We start from the raw sequence: 13575 nt of genomic DNA on the forward strand, positions 1-13575 counted from the left end.
ATGCGAATGCCGAGTGACTAATTGTAGACTAACCACGTTCCAAGCACTGATGGTTCTTGACGTGGCCTGACAACATCTTCTCAAGGTATGATGTCCCTTTCTTTTAACTCCTTCTCTGAAAAATCAGAATAATATGTAGCTGCTTCACGGAGGTGTCATCCCTCCTCAAGAATGTCTGTACCTTGTAAAAAAGTGCCTCTCAACATGAAAAGTAGTATTGCTGTGATGGACAACCCTCAAACACCTTTGGGAGAACTCTAGGAGAAAAGAAAGGACTGGAAATTGGTTGTTTAGTATAAAAGGAAGGATAAATGGCCACTGGAAGTAGAATGTGATAAAAACAGCTACAAGCCTGTCAGAAAGTTACATCTCTGTTTTGTCCCTTTTAAAAGAGAGTTCTGACGTGAAGGAAACCTGCATCATAGAATTCCATGCAATTTGTGATTTTTTACTACCAAGGATTATCTTCTCTTGTTTCAACATCATAAACACATCTCTGGCTTGAAATAAAACAAAACTAAGAGAGCTTTTGCAACCCCAGCATAATTAGGGAACAAAGCCCATAAAGGGGCTGTCCCCAAGATGAGCTGGAGCCAGTCAACCAGGGAAAAAAATCTCTGTCTTCTCAGCAGGAGCACATCTATTGCCTCCGCCACCTGTGGCTGGCAACACGGGAATGTGTATTCCTGTATTCTTTTACCTCAGCTTTCCTTTACGGACCAAACAAAACATCAGACCCCTGAAGGAATCCAGCTACAGCAAAACCAAATAAGTGTGTTAAGAACCTGCTCTAATCCCATTCTGAGAGTACCATCTAGTCTCTCCCCTTGACTGCTCTGTTCCAGCTAGACCTTTTAATGCAATATTAGTGGAAGTCCTTAGTTTTGGGGGCCAGGCTTTATTTCAAACACTCTGAATCTAGAAAAATATAAAACATGCCTCTAGGGAAGGTGAAAAATCTAGCTTCAAGCTCCTTTCACTCATGTATTTGGCTCAGCATTTCCTCTGTAAAGGAAGGGTTTTCACAAGCCATTTGCAGCAACGCCAATCACTTTGGCCACTAGACTGTCACAAATAGGCTCTTGTCTTCAGCATGGTTTGTGATGGAAAATCTGTATGAGTTAGGTTAATCGAAGAATTAATTAAATGGCAAAATTCACTTGGTGCAGGGGGAGTTCCTTCCTGTATTTCTAACATGGCTCCAAGGAGAGGCGAGCTCAGTGCAAAAGGAGGCTTTCTTTGTTTAAGTTGACACACCTTTTCCCAAGTGATTCTTCAGGAGCTGTTCAGGTTTTTCTCTGTAGTAGTTCACTGATTCCCATCCACTTCTCCTCCTTTGCCACTACAACATCTACTTTCTCAGGAAGGAGAGCGAGGATATGAGTACAAGTGGTTTTAATAGGAAATGCAAGAAAAGACATAACCAACCTTTGAAATCTGTTGCAGAGATTCTTAAATCCTGATGGTCTTAGCTATTATTCAGAGACATTTCCAGTGAAGTTGTTTTGACTGAATTAATCTTCAGAACTACATTCACGAACTCCAGAATTGAGCCCAAAATTTACTGCAAATAATAAGTTAAAGACAGTTACAAAAATAATTTCAAAGCTATTGACTTTTTTCTTTATCGATTTCTGACTTTTACTGCATCTTACAGGTAAACCAATAGTCCAACCTTTGGCCGAATTCCTATGAAATAGTAGTTCTGTTAACAGCTTCTTGACATTGCTCTCTTATTATTGAGCATATGGGTTTGATATTAATTATTTAGCTTGTATAGCAATGGCTGTCACAGAGTAAACAACAAAATAGTAGCTCCAATTACAGAAAGCAAAAATCAGCCCACCACAAAGAATACAGTAAAATTGTTGACAAGACAAACTATGGAATTCTTTTCTCTCAGTTGCAGAAATGGACTGCCATTTTTCTGTCTGGGGAGTTTTGGCCTTTCTGAGTTTGGCTCTTGTTGTTTCGTTGATACTGAACATTTCATACTATATGAAAAAGAAGCAAGGTAAGTAATGTCTCTGTAAGGAATGGAGTTTGAGGGGTTAAAGTGTTTGCAGAGAAAGCCATCACTGCTTGGAGATTTCAAGCCAACAAATCGATTAATTATTTTTCGGCAAGAATGATTCTAGTAGAGAGCATGTAACTTTCAAACATGTTTAGGGGAGCCAGGTATGATTATACAATGGTTGCTAGCTGCCCAGTCCACTGCCAAACACAGATACCTGAGTCCATTCTCTGAAGAAAAACCAACAGAACACGTACAAGATGAGGAATTAAGTTTTGGCTAAATTTGTATTTTTCATGTACATTTTTAACATCTATAACTTCCTTTATTAAGGTGTACTTTTCATGTAACTGGTTGTTATTCGTACTTTAGTTTAAAAAGAATTTTAAGTAGCTGCACTGATACAAAATACATTTGAGAAAATTTTATCTTCCCAAAATTCCTGAATGCTTATTTGAATTTCAGATTTCATGCACATTTTATGCTTAATTAGTTTGTTTTGAAAAAGTCCAAATTGCTTTTCATCGTGGGATGCTAATGTAGCTCTGAAATCATGTGTCACTCACAATAAGGAACTGATTTGTTTAATTCACGTTAGAGGGCGACTACAGTCATACTCTTGTTTCGGTTAAAATTAACTATGACTTTCAACAGATTTGATGATGCCATTGCAACCTCTCTTATGCATGCAATTCTGTAGATTTAAGTTGCACATCCTCACCACGCCCATTCAGAGAAAAAGTGCGTTTCCACAGGGAAAACTGCACCTGTGCTATATGCACATGGGTGCTCAGGCAAACACTAGCAGGTTCAATCACGTTAAACACACATACGTACATAAACTAGATAAACAGGCCTATGCTTATGAACTGAACTCACCAAGTACAAGAGAACTAGAATATGACAGGATATTAAAAGAGCTGCTGGAGAGCTGTGGGATGAGGGAGTGCCTTTTTGGTTTGTCTTTTAGTGCTGCTAGGCAGAGATTTCTACGATGAAAAATCACAGTCATTTACAAAACTAATGCTGAGCAAGGTTTTGGTAAGGTTGGCTGATGTTGCATTGCTCATGTAATCGGAGCTTACTGTGCTAAATTCGGGAGTTCTGGAGCAGAAGATAGAAAGTCAAGCATTCCTGAGTTATTAATCAAGCTCTAGCAACAAATCTCTTTGGAGCCAATGCCTCTCTGCCTCAGTTTCTTTTTCTGCATGGTCACTCTTTCTGAGATATACGCAGCAGAACTAGCAAAATAAGTAAACAAACCCTTCGCCTTGTAATATAAACACATGATGCACCTCCCTAGGCAGAGAAAAAGATGAGGTAGAAGCAGAAGGAGAAGGAAATAAGAAATTAATCACAGGTGTTACAATACATTTTGGGGGACTTGTAAACTAATGTGGACTTTGCAGCCACAGGACAGGGTAGCACACCAACATTTCTTGTATTAGTCACAAGTATTTGAGAAAAGCAGGGGGACAAATGAAGTTTCTCAGAGCCAAGAGCATTCCATTTTACTGTCTACGGTGAAATCAAAAGCATGTCAGTTGGACAATTATCTGTAGTGTTCTAAAAATAGCATGTTTCATTTGCTCTTTCTTTTTTTTTTAACAAATTTTCCTGCTAAAAAGTATAAAGACTATGAAGACAACAGTCCAAGGTAAGATTGATAAAATATTTCTTTCTGGAAAGGTTGAAATAAGCAATAAATAATGAGAGACGGCTTTGGAGGGACAGCATAGGGAAAAATCCAGTATGTCATGAAGCCCGCCTGGAAACACCAGAGAGCACGCTCGTTGTGGAAAAGAAAAATCCGAAGAAAACAGGAAAAAAATCATGTGGAAGTGATGTACTAAAAAATCATGTGGAAGTGATGTACTCCAGTCATTTCATCAAAAATGAAATAATTGCATGTTAATATGATAATTTTGTATACTGAAGTGCAAGATATAGAGCTAAAACAATATTTACTATCACTCAAACTCAGTAAGTCTATAATAATTTAAGATAAATATCAGAAAACAATAAGTTACAATATATAAAAACATGTATTTACATTTCATACCCTTATTTTATACATGATGTTCAAAAGCAATTAAATGGAGTCTGTATACAGCTGCTGGATACCTAATGATCTGTTACAAGTCTGTTTCTCTTATCCCAAACTAAAAAAAAATAGGCCAAACTCTAAAAAACAGAGATGGAAAGGGTCTCATGTCAACCAAAATATAAAAGGCCCTTGCAACAGAAATACAAAAGCCTTCACCTGTTTCCCCAAACCAATCCTCAATTACAAATTTACCTGAAGTTGGGAAGTCTCTGTTTTTAAGAACATTGCCCCAAGAGACCCATTTAGTGCTTTAGTTTGTATTGCAAAGCAGGCTCAGAGGACATGAAGTGGTTTCGTTTCAGTGATCAATAATACCTCTAGAACTACATCAAATGGTAGCTTAGTGGTCTTGAGATTAGCTTTATATTTAAGTAAGTTCCAGGAAAGAAGAGTTCTATTCTTGGCTAGATAACAAATCTCTCTTCAGAACATGCACATAGCCATTTCTGTGCTGTGTCCCCACACTTGTTTCCCCCCCACCCCGATATTTTTGGTCTTGTTTTTCAGATCACATACAATCTGCTTGCTACTGCCACATGCGTGTAAAATGTTTAAAGTCTAATAGTGAAGTCCTAAATCAAGCATATTCTGTGAATTAAAAGTATTTTTCCGTTGCCCTTCTAGCTATGATGGCTACTACACAGAAGATGACCCAGTTTATGACAATCTCAATCAAGATATTTTAGGTAAGCTTCACTTTGAGAACATGTGTCTGTTCAGAGGCTGTGATAAATGTGTAGTTAAAAACTGACTGACCAACGCTTTCTGTGTTTCTCAGCACAGAATTAATACCAGCTTGAGATAGAACTGCAAACCGTCATACTGCACTACTCTTTTTAAGACCAGGTCTCATACTGAATTGGATTTTTTGCAGTCCAAATGATCCTGTTCAGCCAAATATCTCAAAACCAAGAGCTGTTCTTCATGTAAAGCTGCACCAGTTGAAATAACAGCTTGATCCATGCAGTTACAGCAATCTAAGACACATATTACTCCCTGCCCAAAGTCAATGCTCCCACACAAGATGGTACCCCTAGCAGTCTAAAATGACGCCCACTTGGTGAATAATGAGAAACTTTCCATCCATATGAACAGAAAATGCTTTTCATTTTCACAGTATGCATGTCTGAATTTCTTAGCTATTCGCCCTTCTGTTAATAGAGAAAGAGATCTGTGTGTGAATTCAAACCAAAACAAACTTCTACCAAAGTAAACTGGGCAAAGTTGGTTCTGTAACAGGGAGGATCTGTTAATTTGATCTTTTAAGACTCAGTAGTGTGCCTTAATAACTAAAACATTTTTCTACTTTGACAAACTGTAGAGGAATGTTGTTACGAGCAGATGAAGTCCCAGCCTCAAAGGCCAGTTAACCAGCTACAGGTATCTCTAAGTTTAATTCTGGATTTCTGAATTAGAGTAATGTGGTCTGTCTCAGAACTTTTGTGTGTATCCCACGACAATATATAACAAAAATTTTCACACTGCTCATCATGAAAATTACCATGCATTAGTGTCGTAGTTCATCAAGAAATTTAAGCACGGACTTGACCCTTTGTTCCATCTGGGACATTAATGAGGGAGCAGGAGAATTATAGACAGCTCATTTCCATCCATATGGCATAATAAAGCTCGGTCACAGGCATGCAGATCAGGCTGAATTGAATTCTCTCTCAGGATACTTCCAGGTGGTGGAAAATTTATTTTTTTTTCTTTTTAAATCTAGACATTTGCTTTATTAACTTCACAGAAACAGACTAACCTATGAAAATTCCAATATGAAAAATGTTTTATAATCTGGCTTGAAACACACAGAGAAAAACAGGGGAAAGACGAGGCATACATTTTGCACTGCAAATGAGATCATATTTACAGACAAGAATCACCCATCTTTAGTTTTCTGCACAGACCAAGCCTATGAAAAATGTAACTGGATTATAACTTAAAAAACAAACAAACAAAACCAGTAAGAAGAAAAAGAGATCAAATAATGTCTTACATCCCAAAGAACTTGGACCAATTATATAAAGTACCCTCAGTCCCACAGTGAATCTTTCCAATAATAGCTGCCATAACCCTGTGGAGGGGTTTTGATAGATAAAGATTTGTTGCTGAATTAGTCTGGCTCAAAGGAATCTCAAGGCCGCTTCGAGAAGCTGAGAACAGAATCTGCTGTGAGAAAGAGGTGTGTTCCTCAATCAGCGGGGTCCCATCATCGGACGTATCATCAGTGAGACTCCAGCGCATGGACAGCCCATGATACTCATTTAGCGAATCCATGCTTGGAGCGTGGACGCGTGATTAGAATATAGTTGCATATATAAGGAGGCTTGTTTGTGTAATAAATGGCTTTGCGTGATTCACATTGAATCAGAATGCTGAGTCCTTTATCGTTCCAACAAATGGTGATCCCGACGTGATACTCTGGTGTACCACTACGATCGGGGAAAAGCCTGGAGCGGCCCAGCCGGGAGCGGCTTCAGCTGGACTGAAGACCGGACAGAGGCGTAAGGACGCCCCGGGAATAAAGTCGTCGACGCAGCAAAGGGAAAAGTTGATTGGCTGGGAACAGGAGGAGGGAAGAGTAAAGTTATGGGGCAGAACGTGTTCTCTGAAGCACAAGCTGCAGTTAAGTTCCTCCTGCATATTCTCTCTATGAGAGGACTTACATAGGAAAAATGTAACATATGTAGACTATTAATTTGGTGTAGAATTAACGGCTACCCGGGAGAAAACGAGAAGGCTTTTAAACGTTAACTTTGGGACGATAAAGGGAAGAAATTACGGAATAAGGTCAGCAATGGAGATGATAAAGAAACTAAATCATTAGCGATTACATGGAAGCTTATAATTTCTGCCTTAAAAGATTTTAAGGGGGCAGCCTGATAGCAAACCTAAAAATAACCGTAAAGTTTACCCGGATCGAGTCTTTTGACCCCCTCCCCACTCCATCCCCTGTTGTGCCGTCGGCACCCACGATGATACAGCAGTCTGGGGCGCAGGGAGGAAAATTACCGAGTGGATGGACTCCTATACCATTACCCGACTCTAGAGAGATCAAGAAGTCTAAAGGACTGGAATGAGACAATTTGTCAAAAGAACTGGTGAAAGATGAGAATGCTAAAGTCGTAAATATGTGTAATATCAGTCCTTTTACTGATTCATGTCCGCCTTTACCGCCTTCTACCTCTCTAACTCCTACGAGAGAGCAGAAGGAGTTGCCGGATATGAACTGGGCAAAAGAACTGTGTGAAAGATCAGATCAGCTATTAGCGAGTGAATCCAACAGTCAGCAATGCGGTCATGCTGATTGTGACGGGAAAGGGGATGCGCTTGGGGACTCAGCTTATACGAATAATTATGATGCTACAAAGTATTGGCGAGAATGTGCACTGTTCTGAATCCCCCTGTTACTAATGATTCTCCAGCACCGTTCAAGTCCGTGTTATCTGATGACTCGGAAGAGAATGAGGGTTTGAAGCATTTTTCTTGAAAAGTTAAGTATGTGTACGAGTTGCCCCGAGATCAGATAAGAACCATGAAAGACTCAAGCAAAATTAGACCTATGCAATGTAACAGCTATAGATCATTTAGGACAGAACGATCGGGATTCGTTGAAAGGGGCAGGTATCCCACAACTCCTAGAAGAGACACTAATGGACATATCACAACTACAGGCACGATAACTTTCTGAAATCCTGAGGCAGTCAACAGACCTTGCATATCAAGCTGAGAGGTGCCTGAAACCAACAAAACAGCCAAATCATTTGCAACTATTAATCAGGGTCCCAATGAGAATTACATGCAATTTACTGACCACTTTCAAGAGGCCATCAATAAGCAGGGTGAAAACTTGAAAGCTAAGGAAGCATTGGTATTGAAATTAGCAGTAGATTATGCTAATGTTTGCTATCAACATATTATTTGCGAGTTTTACAGTACCTATTATGTGTTTCTGTGTATTGCCTCTCTGAAAATCAAGCAGCTTGTTAGGAATGTGAGTTAATTGTTATACTAGTTGTTTTTAAGTGCGCTGTAAAACCTTCTCCCCGCTTTTCACACTCACACTGCAAGCAGCCCTGTGCATTCCTCCCCTTCCCCCCTCCCTCCCTCTTCTCAAGGTTTTTACTTGCAAGATGGGGTCAGGAATTATCGTTTTCAGTTGTGTTCCTAAAAAATCGGTATTCGGAGGTGTTTTAAAACTTAGGAATTATGAGGAAGGAAGATCTTGTTAAATATTGAAATCAGTGTTGGCTGCTGTATAAGTTAAGTGATTGGGAAAAGTGTCTGGAGAATACAATCTTGAAGTGTAACACTCTGTTGCGATTAATGTTGTTTTTAAGGCCAGAAGAGCAGGACAAAATAAATCTCTGCAGTTTTACAGGCGGTGCGATTTGAACTTCAACAAGCTGAGAGAGAATTAACTGATAACACACAGGTCAGAAAACTTGTTAAAGTCTGCAAGATGCTTTCCTTATTAACCTGTTTTCTTTGTGGGTATCTGTTTAAGCATGTTGCAATTTTGGTAGGTCTTTCTATATGGTATGATAAGTTCACAGACTGTTAAATCATGAGAATCCGTTGACTCAAAATGTGCATTTTGTGATAAGTAATTTAGTTCTTTACTGCATGAATGTGATGGTAAAATTTTGCGTGTAGTAGCTGTTATTTTTCTCTCCAGCATGCTACCTTTATTCCAGCATTCAGACTTGCACAACTCTGTGACAGGCTGTGTCTCATCTCGGTGTGCTGGATTTGGCTTTTCAGTATGCACACCATGTAAAGAATCCTGGTTTTGGAATAACAGCTGTAGTGCACCAGCCTTGCCCAGTCCAGCTTGCTGCGGTGGCAGGGGAGTGGGTGCCAATGGGGCTCCAGCGCACACTGACCTGTTTTGTCAGGGAGACCCAGAGGTGCCTCCACCTGGCTGGGCAGTAAGCGGCCCAAAGGTGCAATGTAAAAATGGAGATATTGTCTTAAATTAGTGTAACTGTGATCCATCTGAATATTTGAACTTGGTGTTTGGTTTTCATATCTGAGCTCAGTATTTTAGTTTGCGTATTTATATTTGGTACCAAAAGAATCTTGTTTGGGGAGATAATTACAAAATGGGAACCGGTTCCACTGCCGAAATTCCACCTTGCTCCCCCTTAGGATGCATCCTTACACATTAGAGTAATTGCTTATATTATTATCTAGTAATATTGAGACCACAAAAGCATTTAAAATGTTAAACTCTGCTTTGAAAAAAAAAAATAAAACAAAAAAAAAAAAACAAAACAAACCCAAAACACCTAAATGCTATGATAGATGTGAATTTGGAAGAGGTTGTATTTAAAAGTTGCTAGAATATTAACTGATTTGGATCTAGGAGAATAGAATAATGGATTGATGTTTATTATACTGGTTTTTGACATCTGTAAATTGTAAAAGGTAAATGGAGCTAAGGAATGTAACTATTGCTGAGCTACGTGGAATTGCATATAAAGTGTATTATTGTTGGAATGAAATGGGAAAACAAAAGAGCAAAATATCCCAGGCCTGTGTGCAGCTCACTGTAACTGAGAAGTTTTCCAGAGCCTCCCACTTCATACCAGCCATTATGCCAGCTGCATGACCTTGGGTATATCTAAACTGCAGCAAGAAGAGAAAGAAAAAAACAAACAAACAAACAAACAAAAAACAAAAAAAACCCTGGCTGCCCGCTTTTAAAGCGGTGAAAGGGGGGTTTTCTCTCCCCCCCACTGCAGCGATGTAATACTGAATGGAGCAGTCTGAGGGTGAAGTTTAAAGGCATCCCTAGCAGACCCGTAGTTCTAATGAAACTGGAAAATTAAACCAAAAATTTGTTAATAGGCTTATTCTGTGGTAATTAGTTGTAAGAGACATCTTAGTAAATTCACCATGCTAGTTTTTGAGGTCATGGGAGAGAACGAAAGAAAGGCTTTTTTTTGAGACCAATAGAATGCCAAATTTGGAACAAAGTTTTAATACATGAATTCTTATAGTTGCCAGAAAGTCCTATATCTCTCTTAGGTTAAGATTTGTTAAGTAAATTGTAAGCTCAAATAACGTTTTCTGAGAATTCTGTTTAGTTGCATGGCCTACAAGAAGCTGCTTGGATGGTGCAGATCTGCTTGCTGCAAGTGAGAAATCTCCAAGGAAATTTCAAATGCTGTATTTCCACTAGTATTAACAGCCAATGTTTCGATAAAGCAAATACTGCACTGATAGATCTGAAACAGGACTTCGATCCGGTAAGGGAAAACAATATCCAATAAATATGACAGCCAAAATGGAGTTAGAAATGTTGAGGAATAAATTTTTGACAACCTTACAGGCTGACTGCATTCGATTGGACTTGCAGATTTGTGTATGAAAAACCTGTGGCTATTGTGGGACAGTATGATGACATTGCTAGCAGACTGATATACCGACTGTTATATATCAATTGTCACTCTGATCAAGAAAATGCAGGGAATGAATTTAAGTCTTAATAGGCCATGATCCTTTTGTCATATATGTACCATTTGTGAAATTTAATTCTGATATATTTTTTTTATTATTTGTAATCTATGTCTTTGTAAATTGCACTAGCTATTTTTTTTAACAGCACAGCTTTTGGCATGCCTAAATGTAAATTGCTGCAGAAACTGCAAGCCTTTAACATCAGGTCATAGGCCATAGTTGTATTTGGTCTGATCCTACATACTTGCAAAGTTTTTGTTGATGGTTCTGGGAAGTCTCATAAAGCTGTAGTGGTTTGGTGTGAAGATAACGATTGGCATCATTCTGTAAAAATTATTGAAGTTTCAACCCTATCAGCAGAACTTGGTGCAGCTTTACATTACTTAGAGCTTTTTAAGGAGGAACCTCTACATTTGATTTGTGATTCTGAGTACGTAGTCAAGATCCAACACACGTATCTGGTTCTGAACTTTTTTTGTTTGTTTGTTGTTTTTTTTCTTTTTTTTTTAAAAACAAACAAACAAAACAAAACAAAAAAAACAAAGGGGGGGAAGTCAAAAGCATTGTATGTGATGAAACACTTTGCAAGTATGACCCAAAACCATGCTAAACCAGAAATAACCTACGTTAGTTATGGTCAAATCACTAGTCAATGAAAAAGGCCGCATCAATTGATAACCTGGGGAAAAGGTTATGTTTGTGTCATTACAGGCCGAGGATTGAAGTGGATTCCACAAAGATTCAACGGATGGAGATGGACAGGAGGGAGATAAGTTGTGAGGACTGTTTCAGATGTAAACCATGGATCCTAATTCAGTGTTATAGATGCTCACAGACCTGGTGGTCTAGAAGCCTATTAGTAAGAAGGTGGTGTACCTTCTGTGGAGAATGGCAATTTGAAAAATCAGCAGGAGATCCAAAAGGGTGGTATTATGATTAGATAGTCAATGCATAGATAAGGTAAAATTATGAGATATCCCTACCATAGTAATCTAAGTTTAGCAACTGATAAAGATTTAGAAGGGATATTAATCTTAAGCTATTGATCTTTTAAATAGGTTAAGATAACTTTTAAGATATTAATTCAATTATTAGTATATGCTGATGGTATTAAATATGTTATCCTATAAACTGCGCAGTTATAAATCTTTTAGGAATTTAAGAGAATATATTGTATTAACTTGTCTGGTTATTTTGAATCTATTAAAATAGTGTGTTAATAATGTTGTCATAGTAGAATTAAGGTTTTAAGAATAGGCAGGTAGTTGTTTGATCTTATTAAGTAAGGTTTAACTGCATTATATGTAATTATGTTGTTAATCACGTGTTCTATGTTGCAGTATATTTCAAAAATGATTCACCGTGCGGTTAAAGGGGCCTGACTAATTCAAGAACAGAAAGGGGGAAGTGTGGAGGGGTTTTGATAGATAAAGATTTGTTGCTGAATTAGTCTGGCCCTAAGGAATCTCAAGGCCGCTTCGAGAAGCTGAGAACAGAATCTGCTGTGAGAAAGACGGGCCTTCCTCAATCAGCGGGGTCCCAACATGGCGTGAATCATTGGACGTATCATCAGTGAGACTCCAGCGCATGGACAGCCCGTGATACTCATTTAGCGAATCCATGCTTGGAGCGTGGACGCGTGATTAGAATATAGTTTCATATATAAGGAGGCTTGTTTCTGTAATAAATGTCTCTGCGTGATTCACATTGAATCGGAATGCTGAGTCCTTTATCGTTCCAACACTACCCCAAGAACACGAGTCATTTACTGTTAGGTTACGTTGGTCTGTTTTCTGTGCTGCCACAGCTGAATCATTTGTACTTTTAATGAGCTAATTTGGGTAAACTTCAGCCACTATTATGATTACGGTGTAGACATACTCAAAGTCTTAGACATAACTTTAGAGCAAGCATAACTACTGAATGTTAAAGTGCATGTTCATCTAGGTGGAGTCTGCCCATCAGATGTGTTATGCCTCACTTGATCACAGTGTCAAGGGAAAACGCAGAAAGCCGAGGAGAAAGAAAGGCCCTTCATTAGAGGAGGATGAAGAAGAAAGATCATCTAACCCCACCATGATGGCTTCCAAAGTTAGCATTTATCTCAACAGTGAGCAGCTGGCTGCTGAAAACACAACAAACGTAGAAGCCATTCATGATGATCCCATGAGATTAATGGGCTTGATTCATACTACAAAGGAGAGAACATTTGAAGTGGCTTCATAAACCAAATATGTAATCATAAAGTGATATCTGCTTCTTCGTTCTGGAAAAACAGTGAATGATTAGAGGCAATAACCTGACAAACTGACATACTAAACCATGTTATAAAATGGGTAAGTTAAGTGTTCTAAAGTGTCTTCCAAGCACATTTAGAGACTGAGCAAGAAATAAGATCCAGACTGCCACTTTGAAGGACCTGCCCTTCTGAAGACATTTTGGAAAGGAGTTGTAGAAGCTGGTATCTCAGCATTCACATGGTATTGATTCCAGTAAAAATTAATCCTTAGTTTAAAACAACCATCAACTTTCAAACAGTCCCAAAAGACCCACCCTGTTGTCTGTAGAGCTCTAGCAGAGTATAACTACTCTTCTATATAGGTTTTAACACCACCTTTGGAAGGAAATTGTGTTTCATGCTTGCACACTTAACGATTTAGTTAAACTAAAAACCGATCATCTGTTCGACATTTTATACTTCCTTACGGTGACTGGTCTATGGTAATAACACAACATATCTAAAGCTAATTGGAGAATAAGTTAATAGCTTGTTTAAAGTAGTAATTGCACATCTTGCAAGATTTAGCAATATCCTTATACATCTTTAGTTTCCTTCTCTGAGCAATACCAGGATACATCTCAAATCTCAACTCCTCTACTAATGTTATGTTGTATCCAGCCCACATTAAAGATATTAGCCAAATATCTGTAACATTAAATCTCCTTGGGAGGATTTTTTCCTTCTAATATTCTATGTGATGTTTAATAT

The 13575-nt window shown here is 38.5% G+C and overlaps 1 protein-coding gene across 1 annotated transcript; it reads left to right on the forward strand.

Annotated features, from left to right (window-relative positions):
• The first annotated feature begins 3591 nt into the window (after nucleotides 1-3591).
• LOC135577502 (T-cell receptor-associated transmembrane adapter 1-like) lies at nucleotides 3592-12812 on the forward strand. Its single transcript, XM_065047637.1, has 4 exons — nucleotides 3592-3671; nucleotides 4746-4807; nucleotides 5443-5501; nucleotides 12534-12812. The coding sequence occupies exons 1-4, from the start codon at nucleotides 3592-3594 to the stop codon at nucleotides 12810-12812; spliced, it is 480 nt and encodes a 159-aa protein (XP_064903709.1).
• The last annotated feature ends 763 nt before the right edge of the window (nucleotides 12813-13575 follow it).

This window comes from Columba livia (genome assembly GCF_036013475.1).
Source record: "Columba livia isolate bColLiv1 breed racing homer chromosome W unlocalized genomic scaffold, bColLiv1.pat.W.v2 SUPER_W_unloc_5, whole genome shotgun sequence".
Classification (NCBI taxonomy): Eukaryota; Metazoa; Chordata; class Aves; order Columbiformes; family Columbidae; genus Columba; species Columba livia.